The sequence below is a fragment of the Lissotriton vulgaris genome, chromosome 1_2, assembly GCF_964263255.1.
Source record: "Lissotriton vulgaris chromosome 1_2, aLisVul1.2, whole genome shotgun sequence".
NCBI classification, from domain to species: domain Eukaryota; kingdom Metazoa; phylum Chordata; class Amphibia; order Caudata; family Salamandridae; genus Lissotriton; species Lissotriton vulgaris.
The window spans coordinates 329,816,786-329,836,721 of record NC_141686.1 but is presented as its reverse complement, the minus strand read 5'-3'; the positions used below and the strand labels follow the sequence as shown (position 1 = coordinate 329,836,721).

The 19,936-nt window shown below is 51.8% G+C and overlaps 1 protein-coding gene across 1 annotated transcript in view; it reads left to right on the top strand.

Moving 5' to 3' along the window:
- The window catches only part of LOC147736659 (glutathione S-transferase P 1-like), a 62,902-nt gene that overhangs the window by 11,485 nt on the left and 31,481 nt on the right, over positions 1-19,936 (top strand). Inside the window, exons 3-4 of the mRNA XM_086953800.1 lie at positions 6,728-6,840; positions 14,670-14,757. Of these exons, the coding sequence (XP_086809926.1) occupies positions 6,728-6,840; positions 14,670-14,757 (201 nt within the window). The remainder of the gene's footprint in view (positions 1-6,727; positions 6,841-14,669; positions 14,758-19,936) is intronic.

Sequence of the window (19,936 nt, the reverse complement as noted above, 5' to 3'; positions counted from 1 at the left end):
CTGACGAATCTTAAAGAAACAGCGCCCTTGCTACCTACACTCTTCAGTGCACACGTATGCTCCTACTCGCGATCTCAGGTCCTCCGATGCTAATTTTTCTAGGGTGCGTCGGGTCGGGAGGGCCAGAATGGAAGCAAAATCCTTTGCCTAAAACAGAACCTAAATTGTGGACTCCCTTCCAAGGGATCTCTGAGATTCCCCTTCGGAAACTGATTTAGAAAGAAACGGAAAGCTTTAAAAACAAAGGGACATATTTTATTTTTATTTATTTATAAGATTTATAGAGCGCATGGCTGCCCGTGAGCGTCCCAGCGCTAGTGAGTGAGCTGGTGCAGAAAAGGGAAGGAGATTAAGGGAAAAGCCAAGTTTTCAGAAGTTTACGAAAAGAAAGAAGATTGGGTGGGCACGGATGTCAATTGGAAGTGAATTCCACAGTTTGGAGGCATTGAATGCAGAAAGGCGTCCCCCAGATCGAGCCTTCTTGATCCTGGGCGTAGAAGCCAGGTGAAGGTGAGTGGAGCGAAGGGTTCTGTTAGTTTTGTAAGGAACAATGAGATCTTTTAGAACGGGGGGGGGGGGCTTTGCCATGGAAAATTTTATGGTTGGACAGAGAGTTTTAAAATGAACTCTTTCCACTATCGGTAGCCAGTGCAGTGAGCTAAGGGCATCGATTGTTAGTGCCAGTAAGGATCCTGGCACCTGTGTTTTGCACGACCTGCAGTTTGGCCGTGACTTTCTTAGGGGCCCGAGGTAAAGAGCATTAGCATAGTCCAACCTGGACAATATAAGGCCCTGGATCAGAAGCTTCCTAGACTGGAGGGGGAGCAGAGGTAGAATTGTACGGGAAGTGCGAAGGAGGCCGTAACAGGTTCCCGCGGTTTTCCTGGCTTGAGTGTTAAACGTGAGGCCTTTACCCAGGCAGATTCCCAAGCTTTTGATGCCTGGCTTCATGATCGGAGGCGGACCCATGCAGGGAGGCCACATAGTCTCTGGACGAAAATGAGATTGGTTACCTATAACCAGAATCTCGGTTTTGTCACTATTTAACTTGAGATGGGACCTATCCATCCAGCTAGTTATGTCTTTGAGACAGGAGTAAAGGTCGGTGGAGGGGCGATCCAGCTGGCTCAGTGATACAATGAGTTGGGTGTCATCGGCGTAGGTCAAAAGTTTGACACCATGTGGGGGAACAATTTTCTCAAGGGGAGACATGTACACATTGAAAAGCGTAGGGCTCAGAGATGAGCTCTGGGGACCGCCACAGTGTACCGGGGTTATGTTGGAGATAGAATTGCCCTCCGCCACCTGGAAAGAACGGCTATGGAGAAAGGGTTTCAGCCAGGACAGGGCAAGTCCAGTGACCCCCAAACCCTTCAGCCGATGGACCAGGGTAAGATGATTCACGGTGTCAAAGGCTGCACTCAGATCCAGGAAGATCACTGCCACTGATCCTCCTGAATCTAGGATCTTTCTAGCCTCTTCTACTACTGCAATCATAGCAGTTTCCGTACCTTGGCCCGGGCGAAAGCCTGTCTGGGAGGGCTGGAGTAAATCATTTGATTCAAGGTAGTCGGATAGCTGGCGGTTGACACATTTTTCTGCCACCTTGCTGATACCTGGCAGAAGGGAGATGGGCCGATAGTTGCTCAGCTCCAAGGGATCAAGGTTAGTTTTACTGTGGCCCTCTTCCAGCTCGGAGGGACAATGCCCTGTGAGAGGGAGATGTTGATCAAATTCGCCATAGGAGCAAGGATGGTAGGTGCGGCTAACTTTAAGATGTTGAATGGGGCTGGATCTCACGCGGAGCAGCTTTTAATTGATTGGAGAATGGCAGAGAGTATGTCTTCTGTGATGGGCAAAAATGTTTCTAACCTAAAATCAGTTTGCTGTGATACTGAAGGGAGCAGTTCTAATAGGTCGTCAGGTTTATGCAAAGGGAGATGTTTCAAAATGTTTCGAATCTTGTGGTAAAAAAACTCGGCTAGCTCGTTGCAGCGGAGATTGGGAGGGTCCAAGCGATAGTGGGGGTCAGGGGTTTTGAGGAGCTTTTTCACTATACGAAAGGTTTCTCTTGACGAGTTTGAAGAGGATCTAATTTTTCCTTCAAAAAATGCAGCCTGTGCAGATTTAAGGGCCTTTTTATAATTTAGAATCGTAAGTTTGTAATCCTGCTTTTTTTGGGGATCAAAATTTTTCCTCCATTCCCTTTCTGTTTTTTTGCAGAGTTTTTTAGGAGACGAACCTCCTTAGTGAACCAGGGGGAGGTGGTCTTTCTCCGAGGTTTAAGGGTAGGTTTTTTCGTGAGAACTATGTCCAGTGAGTTTTCAATCCACATGGAAAACTTGGTGTCTGCTGATACAGGGTCAGAGTCACAAGTAGGAGGGGAGAGCTCCAAGATGTGTCTCCATTTTTCCGATTCCAGTTTTGACCAAGGGCGTGCGAGCGTGCTGGGGACAGATCTAGGGCGAGGAATAGCAGGAATCCGCCAGCACCTTAAGATCAGCAAGATTGGAAAAAATAGGATCTAAAAGATGCCCTAATGTATGGGTGGGTTGGCAATTTCGCAGGTAAAGCTGATAAGCCGCTAGGTCCAGTGCCAGTTCGACTGCTAAATTGTCTCCAACATTATCAAAATGGATGTTTAAGTCTCCTAAGATCATAAAGTTAGGGAGTGTACTAGACAAAGCAAGCGACGTTTCCAGGAGGAAACTACAGAATTGTCCAATAAAACCTGGGGGGCGGTAGATAAGGATCCCCGAGAGAGAATTACAAAGGGAGACTTGAATGACAAACCGGGCATTTTCGCAGTCTGATATGGGGCTGCCGCGAAGGAGGCAGGAACGATGATCTTTATATATTATTGCTATCCCCCCTCCCTTTCCCCTTGATCGATCAAGATGTTGGATGAGGAAGCCTGGAGGCAAAGCCTGGGTGATATCAGGGTCAGAGTCTGGGGATAACCACATTTCTGTTAAAAACAGAACCTCAAGCTGGTGGTCTTCTAGAAGTACGGAGATTTCCAGAGCATGTTTAGGCAGGGACCTGCAATTTAACAGAGCCATGTTAATAATAATGTCAGAAGTGTAAGAGGGCTTATCAATAGATAGCGTGTATGATCAATTGAGGCAGTAGCTGCGAGGGTCCCCAATTGTAATTGAGTGGGCGCAGGGAGGCAGGGGAAGCTGTCTCATTTGAAGCAAGGAGTCCCTAAAATACACAAAAGTGATCTGAGGGTTACAGGATATAGTGCTGAGCCCTGGGCCCGGTCTGGCGCGGATGGGCGCAGATAGGCTTACCTCTGGCGCACCTCCAACGCACCAGCGGTGCTCCCGCTGCGCGGCCGATTCATGGCGTCTAAATACTGCTCCGCCTGCCGCCTAGCTCCAGCATCAGGCGTGCGAGAGGGAGTGTCAGGCCGTGTGTGTCCGCCCTCCACTCAAGCAGCGTCAGCTGTGGTGGGCCGGGGTCGGAGCACACGAGGCTGAAGCCTGTGCCTAGTGCCAAAATCAATGCAATATAGGCAGCGTGATTTTTAAAAACATGCAACAGTTCCAGACAGGTACATTTTAAAATAAACAACGTTCGCGCTAGCAGCACTATTTACAAAGGCTTTTGCCGCCAGAGTGTCCATGTTCCGGTGGTCACTGCCCTTCTCCATATTTACAAGTGGCGCTAAGCCACTTTGCGTGGCTTAACACCGCCTTGTATATATATCTTTGCCGCAGTTTTCTGCATCCAAGGGGCGTGCAAGGGGTGTTGCTGTGGGCGTTCCCATGCCACTGCCATTGATTTTAGACCCTGCCCCAGGTTCACAAGGATCTGTAACTCTGATGCAGCCCCCCCAAAAACTGACGGGATTGAAAAGCAGGCGTTCGAGCGGCGCAACCAGGAGAAAAGCTTTCATTGTGAAGCAGTGTGGCTCACTGGTTAGAGGCGGCAGACCCGAGAGCAGAGGACGGCCCGGGACCAGGGTTCGATTCCCGGCGCGGCAGGTTTCTGGACCAGGGTCAGCGGACTCGATAATTCTCTCGCCTCGGTGCCCACTCTGATCAGCGATCACACTCGGCAACTCTGGGCATTAGCTTGCCTCATCCTCACTAACGGCCCCGCCGGGGATGCCTGGTCTCACCCTGGAGATACCCATTAAGGGACCATCTCTCAGGGAAGCCAGGAAGGGTTTCGCAGCGGTCGAAGCGCCTTGGGACCCTACGGGTAAGTAGTGCGCTATATAAATGCCTATACATCATTTCTCCTTGTATTTTGTTCTTTGTATTAGTGCTGGTTAGAAACAGCAAAACACCATTAATGATTGTTTTTGTGCAGGAAAGTGTCCCTTACGGCACAAACACAATCACCTCTGCAGTGCAGGCACCCTTGCACCATGACACAAGGGTGCCTGCGCTGCTGCTGGGCAGCATTTTTAGCTCCGGCGCATGGGATAACACAGGGGTGCACCGTATTCATGACAGGGTCCCCTTTGTAAATCTTTTCGTACCTCCTTTGAGGAGTCTGCAACTTTTTAATGGTTTGTTTCCACAATCGCAGCCACAAACCATTGATGCACACAGTGGCGGCGGCAACTGCGCCTACTATGAGGCAGGCACATGGGTGGTGAATGGGGGCATGAAATAAACACATGAATAAAATAAAATACATAGTTTCTTACTGTGCTTGCTGCGCGATGCGTCCTCTTCACTCAGGTCCTCTTCTTCTCTTGTGACGGTCAAGGCCCCAGCCAACTTCCTTAACCAATCCTGGCACTGCTCTCATGCTGTTAACCAGCATGAGAGAAGCGCCAGGATTGCAGGGAGCTGCCTCTCTCAGCGCTCCAGAGGACCTTGGATGCCTGTGCTTGCTCTCAACCCAGCTGTCCAAGACACCACGGTTGAGAGATGTAAAGTGCGCATGTCTGGCTGACTGTCGCAAGACAGCCGGACAAAGAGATATTCGCACTTTCAAACCAGTGGAGCTTGGTAGGGAACGGGGGTGGACGGTGGGGGGCTGCGGTTTGAAAATATTAAAAAAGAAAACGTACCTTTTCCGACGCCTCTCCGTATCCTCTTCTCTTCTCCAGGCCGGTCCACTACTCCTCCCTGAACATCCAGCCCCAAAGCAACCAAAAAGAAAATGATAATACCATGTTATTGTAATTTTATTTTGCACTCTCACTGCTGTAAGAGCAGTGGGGCGACGCTCCTCCGCCTTAGCGGAGGAGCTGCCACCGTTTTAAACTAGTGCGCAGGCAGCCCGCCGCTCCTCCCTGCTGCCGCTCAGCAGGCACTGCCCCGTCCTGACACTTTCTTCAGGACGGGCTGATGAAAAATAAAATGGTCATGAATTAAATTTATTACCATTTTTTTTCATCTCTGGGGCTTTTTGGGGGTATTTTAGTGGGCGGCACTCCTCCGGCCTATTGGAGGAGCCACCCCTGACACGTCACAGCGATTCACAATAGAAATTCTCTGCATTTAAAAATAAATAGAGACAGAAAACACTTTGTATTCTGTATGTATTTATGTGTAAAAATCAGTAAAAACTGAAAACTAGGAGCCTTAATCAGAATATAGCATTAAGGTGACAGAGTGGGTTACAGAACAGAGACTGAGAGAGTTGGACAACCGTTTCGAAGGACCTTGTCAATGTAGGATGAATCTTTAGGAAACGTAGTTACGCCTGAGTGTAAGTTGAAGTAGTTGTTAAGCAGCAGAGATTTGAGGTCCCTTTTGAAGAAAGAAAGAGAGGGGTCGCATTGGAGATTCTTAAGGACTAAGGGCATATTATCAAGAAACAGCGTTAACATTATCGCCGCTTTAGTGGCAGAAAACTGCTGCTAAAGCGGCGATAATGGGCTTCATAATACGCCCTTGTGAATTCCCATAGAAGCCCATGTTCTGGCGTAAACATGGGCTATTATGGGAATTCTCTCCGGCAAACTATCAAGCCCATTATCGCCGCTTTAGCAGCAGTTTTCTGCCCCTAAAGCGGCGCTATTGTTAACGCCGTGCTTGATAATATGCCCCTGAGTTCCAGATCCTGGGGGCGTTTCCTGAGAGCGCACGCACCTGGGATGATTTCTTCGTCGGGTTAGGAGGTATGAGAAGAAGAGAGTTGGCACTTCTCAGTGCCCGGACTCTTCCTGCTCTTGATAGTTTGGCTTCTAGGTATGTTGGGCAGTTTTGTGTGAAGGGCTTTGTGGGTGATACAACTGATGCCGTAGATGCGGCTTCCTTCGATATGAAGCCACTTGAGTCTTTTGAGGGCAGGTGAGATGTGATCAAACCGTTCAATTCCTATGAGGAGCCCGGCAGCCACACTGAGAGCTGCTTTTAGGGGCGCAAGGTGAATCTTTGGAGTCCAGTCAAGATTGAGTTGCCGTAATCAAGTTTAGAGGAAACTAGTGATTAAACTACCGTCTTAAACGGTCAGATGTTCTTGAGATGTTTTAAGGCATAGAGCGCTCCTTTGGCTGAGTTGTCGATGTGCTCTGTCATTGACATGGATGTCATATCGTAGGGATGGAAGCCTCACACAGCAGGCCCAACATGTCAGCTCCAGTGCTGCACCTTGCCATGACCTGCCCGCTGATGCTGGTGACTCCATCCATGATAGAAGCGAAGGGTCAGGTCCTCCTGTTGTCTGAATGGGCTCTCCGACCTCTCGGCCTAGGCTATGCTGAGACAATGTGCTTTCTCCAACCTGATTGGTCTTTTCTGACCTCTCGTTCTAGGCCGTGCTGAGGTAATGCGCTTCCTGCTCTCAGACCAGGGCAGTCACTGGACAGACGAGGAAATCTCTTCGCAGAAATGGGCAGCAGGGGAGGTGGACTTCAAGGAGACCGCGGTGAGTGTCATCTGTGCTCAACCCTATGGCCTGGCAACCTGCCAGTCTCTCTGTATCCAAGGCTGCTCTTCCTTCCTCTTCCACCAGCCCCTCTGCATCCAAGGCTGCTCTTCCTTCCTCTCTCACCAGCCCCTCTGTATCCAAGGCTTCTCTTCCTTCCTCTTCCACCAGCCCCTCTGTATCCAAGGCTGCTCTTCCTACCTCTTCCACCAGCCCCTTTGTATCCAAGGTTGCTCTTCCTACCTCTTTCACCACCACCTCTGTATCCAAGGCTTCTCTTCCTACCTCTTTCACCAGCCCCTCTGTATCCAAGGCTGCTCTTCCTTCCTCTTTCACCAGCCCCTCTGTATCCAAGGCTGCTCTTCCTTCCTCTTCCACCAGCCCCTCTGTATCCAAGGCTGCTCTTCCTTCCTCTTCCACCAGCCCCTCTGTATCCAAGGCTGCTCTTCCTACCTCTTCCATCAGCCCCTCTGTATCCAAGGCTTCTCTTCCTTCCTCTTCCACCAGCCCCTCTGTATCCAAGGCTGCTCTTCCTTCCTCTTTCACCAGCCCCTCTGTATCCAAGGCTGCTCTTCCTTCCTCTTTCACCAGCCCCTCTGTATCCAAGGCTGCTCTTCCTACCTCTTCCACCAGCCCCTCTGTATCCAAGGCTTCTCTTCCTTCCTCTTCCACCAGCCCCTCTGTATCCAAGGCTGCTCTTCCTACCTCTTCCACCAGCCCCTTTGTATCCAAGGTTGCTCTTCCTACCTCTTTCACCACCACCTCTGTATCCAAGGCTGCTCTTCCTACCTCTTCCACCAGCCCCTCTGTATACAAGGCTGCTCTTCCTTCCTCTTCTGTCAGCCCCTCTGTATCCAAGGCTTCTCTTCCTTCCTCTTCCACCAGCCCCTCTGTATCCAAGGCTGCTCTTCCTTCCTCTTTCACCAGCCCCTCTGTATCCAAGGCTGCTCTTCCTTCCTCTTCCACCAGCCCCTCTGTATCCAAGGCTGCTCTTCCTTCCTCTTCCACCAGCCCCTCTGTATCCAAGGCTGCTCTTCCTTCCTCTTCCACCAGCCCCTCTGTATCCAAGGCTGCTCTTCCTACCTCTTTCACCAGCCCCTCTGTATCCAGGGCTGCTCTTCCTTCCTCTTCACCAGCCCCTCTGTATCCAGGGCTGCTCTTCCTTCCTCTTCCACCAGCCCCTCTGTATCCAAGGCTGCTCTTCCTTCCTCTTCCACCAGCCCCTCTGTATCCAAGGCTGCTCTTCCTACCTCTGCCACCAGCCCCTCTGTATCCAAGGCTGCTCTTCCCTCCTCTGCCACCAGCCCCTCTGTATCCAAGGCTGCTCTTCCTTCCTCTTCCACCAGCCCCTATGTATCCAAGGCTGCTCTTCCTACCTCTTCCACCACCACCTCTGTATCCAAGGCTGTTCTTCCTACCTCTTTCACCAGCCCCTCTGTATCCAGGGCTGCTCTTCCTTCCTCTTCACCAGCCCCTCTGTATCCAGGGCTGCTCTTCCTTCCTCTTCCACCAGCCCCTCTGTATCCAAGGCTGCTCTTCCTTCCTCTTCCACCAGCCCCTCTGTATCCAGGGCTGCTCTTCCTTCCTCTTCCACCAGCCCCTCTGTATCCAGGGCTGCTCTTCCTTCCTCTTCACCAGCCCCTCTGTATCCAGGGCTGCTCTTCCTTCCTCTTCCACCAGCCCCTCTGTATCCAAGGCTGCTCTTCCCTCCTCTGCCACCAGCCCCTCTGTATCCAAGGCTGCTCATCCTTCCTCTTCCACCAGCCCCTCTGTATCCAAGGCTTCTCTTCCTTCCTCTTCCATCAGCCCCTCTGTATCCAAGGCTGCTCTTCCTTCCTCTTCCACCAGCCCCTCTGTATCCAAGGCTGCTCTTCCCTCCTCTGCCACCAGCCCCTCTGTATCCAAGGCTGCTCATCCTTCCTCTTCCACCAGCCCCTCTGTATACAAGGCTGCTCTTCCTACCTCTTCCACCAGCCCCTCTGTATCCAAGGCTGCTCTTCCTTCCTCTTCCGCCAGCCCCTCTGTATCCAAGGCTGCTCTTCCTACCTCTTCCACCAGCCCCTTTGTATCCAAGGTTGCTCTTCCTACCTCTTCCACCAGCCCCTCTGTATCCAAGGCTGCTCTTCCTACCTCTTCCACCAGCCCCTTTGTATCCAAGGTTGCTCTTCCTACCTCTTTCACCACCACCTCTGTATCCAAGGCTTCTCTTCCTACCTCTTTCACCAGCCCCTCTGTATCCAAGGCTGCTCTTCCTTCCTCTTTCACCACCACCACCTATGTATCCAAGGCTGCTCCTCCTTCCTCTTCCACCAGCCCCTCTGTATCCAAGGCTGCTCTTCCTTCCTCTTCCACCAGCCCCTCTGTATCCAAGGCTGCTCTTCCTTCCTCTTCCACCAGCCCCTCTGTATCCAAGGCTCCTCTTCCTTCCTCTGTCACCAGCGCCTCTGTATCCAAGGCTGCTCTTCCTTCCTCTGTCATCAGCCCCTCTGTATCCAAGGCTGCTCTTCCTTCCTCTGTCATCAGCCCCTCTGTATCCAAGGCTCCTCTTCCTTCCTCTGTCATCAGCCCCTCTGTATCCAAGGCTGCTCTTCCTTCCTCTGTCATCAGCCCCTCTGTATCCAAGGCTGCTCTTCCTTCCTCTATCATCAGCCCCTCTGTATCCAAGGCTGCTCTTTCTTCCTCTTCCACCAGCCCCTCTGTATCCAAGGCTGCTCCTCCTACCTCTTCCACCAGCCCCTCTGTATCCAAGGCTTCTCTTCCTTCCTCTTCCACCAGCCCCTCTGTATCCAAGGCTGCTCTTCCTTCCTCTTTCACCAGCCCCTCTGTATCCAAGGCTGCTCTTCCTACCTCTTCCACCAGCCCCTCTGTATCCAAGGCTGCTCATCCTTCCTCTTCCACCAGCCCCTTTGTATCCAAGGTTGCTCTTCCTACCTCTTCCATCAGCCCCTCTGTATCCAAGGCTTCTCTTCCTTCCTCTTCCACCAGCCCCTCTGTATCCAAGGCTGCTCTTCCTTCCTCTTTCACCAGCCCCTCTGTATCCAAGGCTGCTCTTCCTACCTCTTCCACCAGCCCCTCTGTATCCAAGGCTGCTCTTCCTACCTCTTCCACCAGCCCCTCTGTATCCAAGGCTGCTCTTCCTTCCTCTTCTGTCAGCCCCTCTGTATCCAAGGCTGCTCTTCCTTCCTCTCCATCAGCCCCTCTGTATCCAAGGCTGCTCTTCCTACCTCTTCCACCAGCCCCTCTGTATCCAAGGCTGCTCTTCCTACCTCTTCCACCAGCCCCTCTGTATCCAAGGCTGCTCTTCCTTCCTCTCCATCAGCCCCTCTGTATCCAAGGCTGCTCTTCCTTCCTCTTTCACCAGCCCCTCTGTATCCAAGGCTGCTCTTCCTACCTCTTCCACCAGCCCCTCTGTATCCAAGGCTGCTCTTCCTACCTCTTCCACCAGCCCCTCTGTATCCAAGGCTGCTCTTCCTTCCTCTCCATCAGCCCCTCTGTATCCAAGGCTTCTCTTCCTTCCTCTTCCACCAGCCCCTCTGTATCCAAGGCTGCTCTTCCTTCCTCTTTCACCAGCCCCTCTGTATCCAAGGCTGCTCTTCCTTCCTCTTTCACCAGCCCCTCTGTATCCAAGGCTTCTCTTCCTTCCTCTTCCACCAGCCCCTCTGTATCCAAGGCTGCTCTTCCTTCCTCTTTCACCAGCCCCTCTGTATCCAGGGCTGCTCTTCCTACCTCTCCACCAGCCCCTCTGTATCCAAGTCTGCTCTTCCTACCTCTTTCACCAGCCCCTTTGTATCCAAGGCTGCTCTTCCTACCTCTTCCACCAGCCCCTCTGTATCCAAGGCTGCTCATCCTTCCTCTTCCACCAGCCCCTTTGTATCCAAGGTTGCTCTTCCTACCTCTTCCATCAGCCCCTCTGTATCCAAGGCTTCTCTTCCTTCCTCTTCCACCAGCCCCTCTGTATCCAAGGCTGCTCTTCCTTCCTCTTCCACCAGCCCCTTTGTATCCAAGGTTGCTCTTCCTACCTCTTCCATCAGCCCCTCTGTATCCAAGGCTTCTCTTCCTTCCTCTTTCACCAGCCCCTCTGTATCCAAGGCTGCTCTTCCTTCCTCTTCCACCAGCCCCTATGTATCCAGGGCTGCTCTTCCTCCCTCTTCCACCAGCCCCTCTGTATCCAAGGCTGCTCTTCCTACCTCTTCCACCAGCCCCTCTGTATCCAAGGCTGCTCTTCCTACCTCTTCCACCAGCCCCTCTGTATCCAAGGCTGCTCTTCCTTCCTCTCCATCAGCCCCTCTGTATCCAAGGCTTCTCTTCCTTCCTCTTCCACCAGCCCCTCTGTATCCAAGGCTGCTCTTCCTTCCTCTTTCACCAGCCCCTCTGTATCCAAGGCTGCTCATCCTTCCTCTTCCACCAGCCCCTTTGTATCCAAGGTTGCTCTTCCTACCTCTTTCACCAGCCCCTTTGTATCCAAGGCTGCTCTTCCTTCCTCTTCCACCAGCTCCTCTGTATCCAAGGCTGCTCTTCCTTCCTCTTCCACCACCACCACCTATGTATCCAAGGCTGCTCTTCCTACCTCTTCCACCAGACCCTCTGTATCCAGGGCTGCTCTTCCTTCCTCTTCCACCACCACCACCTATGTATCCAAGGCTGCTCTTCCTACCTCTTCCACCAGACCCTCTGTATCCAAGGCTGCTCTTCCTTCCTCTTTCATCAGCCCCTATGTATCCAAGGCTGCTCTTCCTTCCTCTTCCATCAGCCCCTCTGTATCCAAGGCTGCTCTTCCTTCCTCTTCCACCAGCCCCTCTGTATCCAAGGCTGCTCTTCCTACCTCTTCCACCAGCCCCTCTGTATCCAAGGCTGCTCTTCCTTCCTCTTCCACCAGCCCCTCTGTATCCAAGGCTGCTCTTCCTACCTCTTCCACCAGCCCCTCTGTATCCAAGGCTGCTCTTCCTTCCTCTTCCACCAGCCCCTCTGTATCCAAGGCTGCTCTTCCTTCCTCTTCCACCAGCCCCTCTGTATCCAAGGCTGCTCTTCCTTCCTCTTCCACCAGCCCCTCTGTATCCAAGGCTGCTCTTCCTTCCTCTTCCACCAGCCCCTCTGTATCCAAGGCTGCTCTTCCTACCTCTTCCACCAGCCCCTCTGTATCCAAGGCTGCTCTTCCTTCCTCTCTCACCAGCCCCTCTGTATCCAAGGCTGCTCTTCCTTCCTCTCTCACCAGCCCCTCTGTATCCAAGGCTGCTCTTCCTACCTCTTCCACCAGCCCCTTTGTATCCAAGGTTGCTCTTCCTACCTCTTCCACCAGCCCCTCTGTATCCAAGGCTGCTCTTCCTACCTCTTCCACCAGCCCCTTTGTATCCAAGGTTGCTCTTCCTACCTCTTTCACCACCACCTCTGTATCCAAGGCTTCTCTTCCTACCTCTTTCACCAGCCCCTCTGTATCCAAGGCTGCTCTTCCTTCCTCTTTCACCACCACCACCTATGTATCCAAGGCTGCTCCTCCTTCCTCTTCCACCAGCCCCTCTGTATCCAAGGCTGCTCTTCCTTCCTCTTCCACCAGCCCCTCTGTATCCAAGGCTGCTCTTCCTACCTCTTCCACCAGCCCCTCTGTATCCAGGGCTGCTCTTCCTACCTCTTCCACCAGCCCCTCTGTATCCAAGGCTGCTCTTCCTTCCTCTTCCATCAGCCCCTCTGTATCCAAGGCTGCTCTTCCTACCTCTTCCACCAGCCCCTCTGTATCCAAGGCTTCGCTTCCTTCCTCTCCATCAGCCCCTCTGTATCCAAGGCTGCTCTTCCTTCCTCTTCCGCCAGCCCCTATGTATCCAGGGCTGCTCTTCCTTCCTCTTCCGCCAGCCCCTCTGTATCCAAGGCTGCTCTTCCTACCTCTCTCACCAGCCCCTCTGTATCCAAGGCTGCTCTTCCTTCCTCTTCCACCTCCTCTGTATCCAGGGCTGCTCTTCCTTCCTCTTCCACCAGCCCCTCTGTATCCAAGGCTGCTCTTCCTTCCTCTTCCACCAGCCCCTCTGTATCCAAGGCTGCTCTTCCTACCTCTTCCACCAGCCCCTCTGTATCCAAGGCTTCTCTTCCTTCCTCTCCATCAGCCCCTCTGTATCCAAGGCTGCTCTTCCTTCCTCTTCCGCCAGCCCCTCTGTATCCAAGGCTGCTCTTCCTTCCTCTTCCACCAGCCCCTCTGTATCCAAGGCTGCTCTTCCTTCCTCTTCCACCAGCCCCTATGTATCCAGGGCTGCTCTTCCTTCCTCTTCCATCAGCCCCTCTGTATCCAAGGCTGCTCTTCCTACCTCTTTCACCAGCCCCTCTGTATCCAGGGCTGCTCTTCCTTCCTCTTCACCAGCCCCTCTGTATCCAAGGCTGCTCTTCCTTCCTCTTACACAAGCCCCTCTGTATCCAAGGCTGCTCTTCCTTCCTCTTCCATCAGCCCCTCTGTATCCAAGGCTGCTCTTCCTCCCTCTTCCACCAGCCCCTCTGTATCCAGGGCTGCTCTTCCTCCCTCTTCCACCAGCCCCTCTGTATCCAGGGCTGCTCTTCCTCCCTCTTCCACCAGCCCCTCTGTATCCAAGGCTGCTCTTCCTCCCTCTTCCACCAGCCCCTCTGTATCCAGGGCTGCTCTTCCTTCCTCTTCACCAGCCCCTCTGTATCCAAGGCTGCTCTTCCCACCTCTTCCACCAGCCCCTATGTATCCAAGGCTGCTCTTCCTACCTCTTCCACCAGCCCCTCTGTATCCAAGGCTGCTCTTCCTACCTCTTCCACCAGCCCCTCTGTATCCAAGGTTGCTCTTCCTACCTCTTCCACCAGCCCCTATGTATCCAAGGCTGCTCTTCCTACCTCTTTCACCACCTCCTCTGCATCCAAGGCTGCTCTTCCTTCCTCTTCACCAGCCCCTCTGTATCCAGGGCTGCTCTTCCTCCCTCTTCCACCAGCCCCTCTGTATCCAGGGCTGCTCTTCCCACCTCTTCCACCAGCCCCTATGTATCCAAGGCTGCTCTTCCTACCTCTTCCACCAGCCCCTATGTATCCAAGGCTGCTCTTCCTACCTCTTCCACCAGCCCCTCTGTATCCAAGGCTGCTCTTCCTACCTCTTCCACCAGCCCCTCTGTATCCAAGGTTGCTCTTCCTACCTCTTCCACCAGCCCCTATGTATCCAAGGCTGCTCTTCCTACCTCTTTCACCACCTCCTCTGCATCCAAGGCTGCTCTTCCTTCCTCTTCCACCAGCCCCTATGTATCCAGGGCTGCTCTTCCTTCCTCTTCCACCACCTCCTCTGTATCCAGGGCTGCTCTTCCTTCCTCTTCCACCAGCCCCTATGTATCCAGGGCTGCTCTTCCTTCCTCTTCCACCAGCCCCTCTGTATCCACGGTTGCTCTTCCTACCTCTTCCACCACCTCCTGTGTATCCAAGGCTGCTCTTCCTTCCTCTACCACCAGCCCCTCTGTATTCAATACTCCTCTTCCTACCCCTTCACCACCTACTCTGTATGTCCTCTTCCACCAGCCCCTCTGTATACAAGGCTGCTCTTCCTACCTCTTCTATCAGCCCCTTTATATCCAAGGCCGCTCTTTCTACCTCTGCCACCACCTCCCCTGTATCCAAGGATGCTCTTCCTACCTCTGCCACCAGCACCTCTGTATCCAAGCCTGATCTTCCTACCTCTGCCACCAGCTTCTATGTATCCAAGGATCCTCTTCCTACCTCTGCTGACTGGCCTAAGTATAATAAAAGAAGTAGCCTGTCTTTTCCCCAGCCCCTCTATACCTAAGACTGTTCTCTGCACCTCTCCACCAACCTCTCTGTGACTAACAGATTTCTTTGCACTTCTTTAGGTCTTTGGTCAGATGCCCAGGCTGAAGGAAGGGGACTTCTGCCTTTACCAGTCTGGCGCCATCATGCGGTACCTGGGACGTAAGCACGGTGAGACCTGGGGTGCAATATGGGGGTACAGCAGGAGCAGAGGGTGGTCTTTCCATATTTCTGACCTCATGATGCAGGGAGTGGAGATTGGTCTGAGCATGGAGAGGAATGATCAACACACAGTGGTGAGAGTGAGGATGAACCAGCGTGGTCTTAGACCCTCCCTCTCACAGAAGTGTATAGAAACCTACATGATGTAGTTAAGCGGAGCAGGCATGATGCCAAATCTCTCTTGAGTCTATAGTACTACAAGTCAGGTGCTTACATGTATGGCACAGACCTGTGGCGACTTTGTGATGACATGGATCCCTTTTCATGCTAATGTGACACTATTACCATCCGTGTGCTTTACCACAGCATGGAACCCCACTGATATCATCCATGCCTTCATGCGGCACATAGAGTACAGCGGTCGCTGGGAGTCACTACAGAGTGCTACTAGGAAGGTACAATAATAACTGGCTGTCACTATAGAGCATGACCAGAAGAGTGCAGTGATAGGTGGCTGTCACTCCAGAGTACAACCAGAAGAGTGCAGTGATAGGTGGCTGTCACTCCAGAGTACAACCAGAAGTGTGCAGTGATAGGTGGCTGTCACTCCAGAGTACAACCAGAAGAGTGCAGTGATAGGTGGCTGTTACTCTACAGTACTGCCTGACCAAATGCAGTTAAAGGTGGCTGTCGCTCGAAAGTACTACCAGAAAAGTACAGTAATAGATGGCTCTCACTCCAGGTACTACCAGAAGAGTGCAGGGGTAAGTGGCTGTCACTCCTGAGTAATGTCAGACCAAATACAGTGATAATGATAGATGGCTAACACTCCAGAGTACCACCAGATGAGTGCAGTGATAGGTGGCCGGACTCCAGAGTACTAACAGAACAATACAGTGATAGATGACTGTCACTCCAGAGTACTACCAGAAGAGTGCAGTGACAGGTGGCTGTCATTCTAGAGTACTAACAGAAGAGTATAGCGATAAATGGCTGTCACTTCAGAGTACTGTCAGACAGAATACAGTGATATGCAGCTGAAATACGAGGATATATATAGCACACTAATCACCCGTGAGTGTATCCAAGCACTTGAGCAGATGTATAGGCTTTGTGTTCCCCATGGAGTTGCTCGAAGTGCCAGGCCTTCAGCCTGTTGTGTGAATCAAGAAGTGGGGATGATGCTCTGATGTATTAAGGGAGGTGTTTTATATTACCAGATGGAGTGCAGTGAGAGCTAGATGTCACTTTAGGGTATTACTAGAAGATTGCAGTGACAGTTGGCTGTCATTCCAGAGTAGTAACGCAACATTGCAGTGATGGGTGGCTGTCACTCCAGAGTACAAAAAGAAGTGTGCAGTGATATATTTCTGTCACTCCGGATTATTACCAGAGGAGAGCAGTGAGAGTTGGGGGCCACTCCAGACTAGTGCCAGATGGAATACAGCAATAGACAGCCCCCTGCCTTTCTACTCTGTCTGGTAGTACTCTTGTGTTACAGCCACCTAGCAGTGTATTCTCTCTGGCAGTACTCTGGAGTGAGAGTCATCTATCACTGCACTCTTCTGTTAGTACTCTGCAGTGACAGCTACCTGCTACTGTACTCTATCTGCTAGGTCTCTGGAGTGATCAACACGTATGACTGTACTTTAGTAGTACTCTAGAGTTACAACCGCCTATCAGTGTATTCTGTCTGGCAGTACTCTAGAGTGACAGCCACCTATCAGTGTATTCTCTGTAGTAGTACTCTTGAGTGTCAGCCATCTATCACTGCACTTTTCTGTTGGTACTCTGGAGTGACAGCCACCTGTCAATGCAGTCTTCTGGTCGTACTCTTGTGTGACAGTCACCTATCAGTGTATTCTCTCTGGCGGTACTCTGGAGTGTCAGCCACCTACCACCACACTCCTCTGTTAGTACTCTGGAGTGACAGCCACCTGTCTCTGCTCTCTTCTAGTAGTACTCTGGAGTGACAGTCACCTATCACAGCACTCTTCTGGTGGTACTCTGGAGTGACAGTCACCTATCAGTGTATTCTCTCTGGCAGTACTCCTGAGTGTCAGCCATCTATCACTACACTCTTCTGGTAGTACTCTGGAGTGACAGTCACCTATCTCGGCACTCTTCTGGTGGCACTCTGGAGTGTCAGCCATCTATCAATGCACTCTTCTTTTAGTTCTCTGGAGTGACAGCCACCTGTCACTTCACTATTCTGGTAGTACTCTGGAGCGACAGGTATCTATCACTGCACTCTTCTGGTAGTCTGCATGTTAGAATACACTGATAGGTGACTGTCGCTCTAGACTATTCAGTAGTCTCGTAGAACTCCTCATTCATACTATCCATCCTATGCGACTGCGCTCCCTTCACACTGGTCACTATGCCCTACCCTAAGCGCTGCTTGAGCTCCTTGGCAGGTAGGTGTTTGAGGCCGTCCTCCACCCGCAGGCTCCTGCCTGCACCTTACACCTGGTACTCTAGTGGAAGAGCACTCTGCTCTTCTGCCATTCCACTCAATTCTGTGTATTTTGTCTCTTTGCCTTCTTATCTTTTTTTTGTCTCTTTGCTTCTTTTTATTTCTTTCTATCTTGCCTTATTTTCATTTCTTACTATTGCCTTTATTGCAACTCTTTCCCTCTTCTTTCACTTCTTTCCCTCCCACTCCCTCTTCGCACACTACCTGCCGCTGCTGCTCCCCCAGCCTCCCACCAGCTTGTCCCTCCCGCCTCCGAGCTGGTCGCCCTCACCTTACCCCTACTTAATGTTGGCGGCTGCGCTGCTGGCGCACCAAAGGCACGCCGAAGGCAAGCCCGTCTGCGCCTGGCCATGACCTGACCACGAACAGCACCAGGGACACTGGTCCCCTGACCCCCCACCGCTATGACCGCAGCACTCTCCATGCACTTAACCCCAGACACAACAACTGCCAACACTCTATGCTGAGCAACACCCAAGATCTGATCTCCTACCGACACTGCCAACACACCTTCACCTACCTCCTCCAGACCCAGGCAGCTACACCCAGCTCACCAGACGCCACCTCACACAAACCCCTGAGATACATTCTCCTCAATGTATTCTCCCTGCACAGACATGCCGTAGAAATATGGGACCTCCTCAACACTCGCACGCCCAATGTCACCTTCTTCAGAGAGACCTGGACCAACGCCAGCTCCGCACCTGACATCGCAAAAGCCATCCTAGAGAGATACAAGATCCTGAGGAAAGACTGCCCCAACCACCCAGGAGGAGGCCTCGCCCTTGTCCACAAAAGCTCCTTCCGATTGACAGCCACTAACTTGGACAAAGCCTCGCCCCACATGGAACACATCCACTTCCAATTCCAGTTCCAGCCCAACTCCAGAACGATGCTCAGCAGAACACTCACATGCAGACCTCCTGTACCCCGCACCCACTTCACCAATGTCATCGCCGACCACATCACACCCCATGCCCTTGCCTCTACAGTCTACATACTACTCTTAGACCTTAATTTCCACCTCACTAACTTAGGACTGCCGGGCCCGATTCACAGAATGAACTTAAGACTCAATCCTAAACTTACTACTATTTTGGTATTCACAGAATGCACTTACTACTTTTGGCATTCACAGAATGAATTTACTACTTTTGGTATTCACAGAAGTTAGGATTTTGTCTTAAGTTTGTCTTAAGACACACTTAAGACAGACTTAAGACAGACTTAAAACAAAATCCTAACTCCTGTGAATACCAAAAGTAGTAAGTTCATTCTGTGAATGCCAAAAGTAGTAAGTGCATTCTGTGAATACCAAAATAGTAGTAAATTTAGGATTGAGTCTTAAGTTCATTCTGTGAATCGGGCCCGAAGCAACCGGTCTCCACCCCCACTCACACAGCAGGTCACTCACTCGACCCAATCTTCGCCGGGAAAACAACATTTGCTACAGCCACACCTGAAACTGCTCTGGACCGACAACCATTGCATCTATTTCTCCTTTTCAAACCCCACCACACACAAGCCATGCACCACCTCCCACGCAGAAGCTGTAACAAAGTCTCTGAAGAACACTTCACCTTCGTCCGCTCTGCACTGCACCCCCTATTAAGACAGATGGCAACACAGCGGCAAGCACACTCCACCATTAGATTGCCAACTGCACCAACCCTCTCGCCCCCTTCCAGACCACCACAAGACGACACAACAAGAAAGCCAACAGGTTCACCACTGATCTCCGAGAATCCAAGCGCATCTGCCGATGACTGGATAAGACAAGAAGAAACAGCAAAACCCTGGAAGCACGCTCCGCCTACAAAACACCCATCAGAGGACACCAACCACTGATCAAATCAACAAAGAAAAACTTAATCCAAGACAGAATTCTCTCCAATGTCCTCAACTCTGAGGAATTCTTTGCCATCATGCAGGAATTTGCCAAACCTAACAGCGAAACAACTGACAACCCACCCTCCCAAGACCTCAGCTCCTTCTTTCACCTCAAGATCAAGATACTGTACGACAACTTCGATGACCAAGACCACTGCACTGCCCCAACCCCACTCCTAAAGATGCCACACAACAGATCCTTCTCACCTGGACCCCTCTCACTACAGAAGACAACCTAAAGAAAATGAAGAACATTCACTTCTGAGCACTTTCTGACACCTGCTCACCGAACATCTTCCACAGGGCCGCCATCACTCCCAAGCTATGCCAAACTAACAACTGCTCCCTCGAGACAGCCACATTCCCAGACAACAGGAAGCGTGCCGAAGTCAACCCACTCCTAAAGAAGCCCTTTGCAGACCCGACGGACCTCAAGAACTTCTGGCCCATCTCAATGCTTCCTTTAGCTGCCAAAGTCATCGAAAAGGTCGTCAACACTCAGCTAGCACACTTCATAGAAACCAGCAACATCGTAGGCACCTCTCAATCTGGATTCTGTAGCAATCACAGCACTGAGATTGCCCTCCTCACTGCCACTGACAACATCTGTGCCCTCCTTGACCAAGGCGATATGCCAGTCCTTATCCTCCTAGACCTATCAGCAGCCTTCAACACCATCTCCCACCGCACACTAGCCACCAGGCTCCACGACGCTGGAATCCAAGGAAAGGCCATAGACTGGATACGCTCATTCCTCACAGGCAGAACACAGAGAATAAGACTGCTGCCCTTCCTCCCAGAACCAACAGAGATCAGATGTGG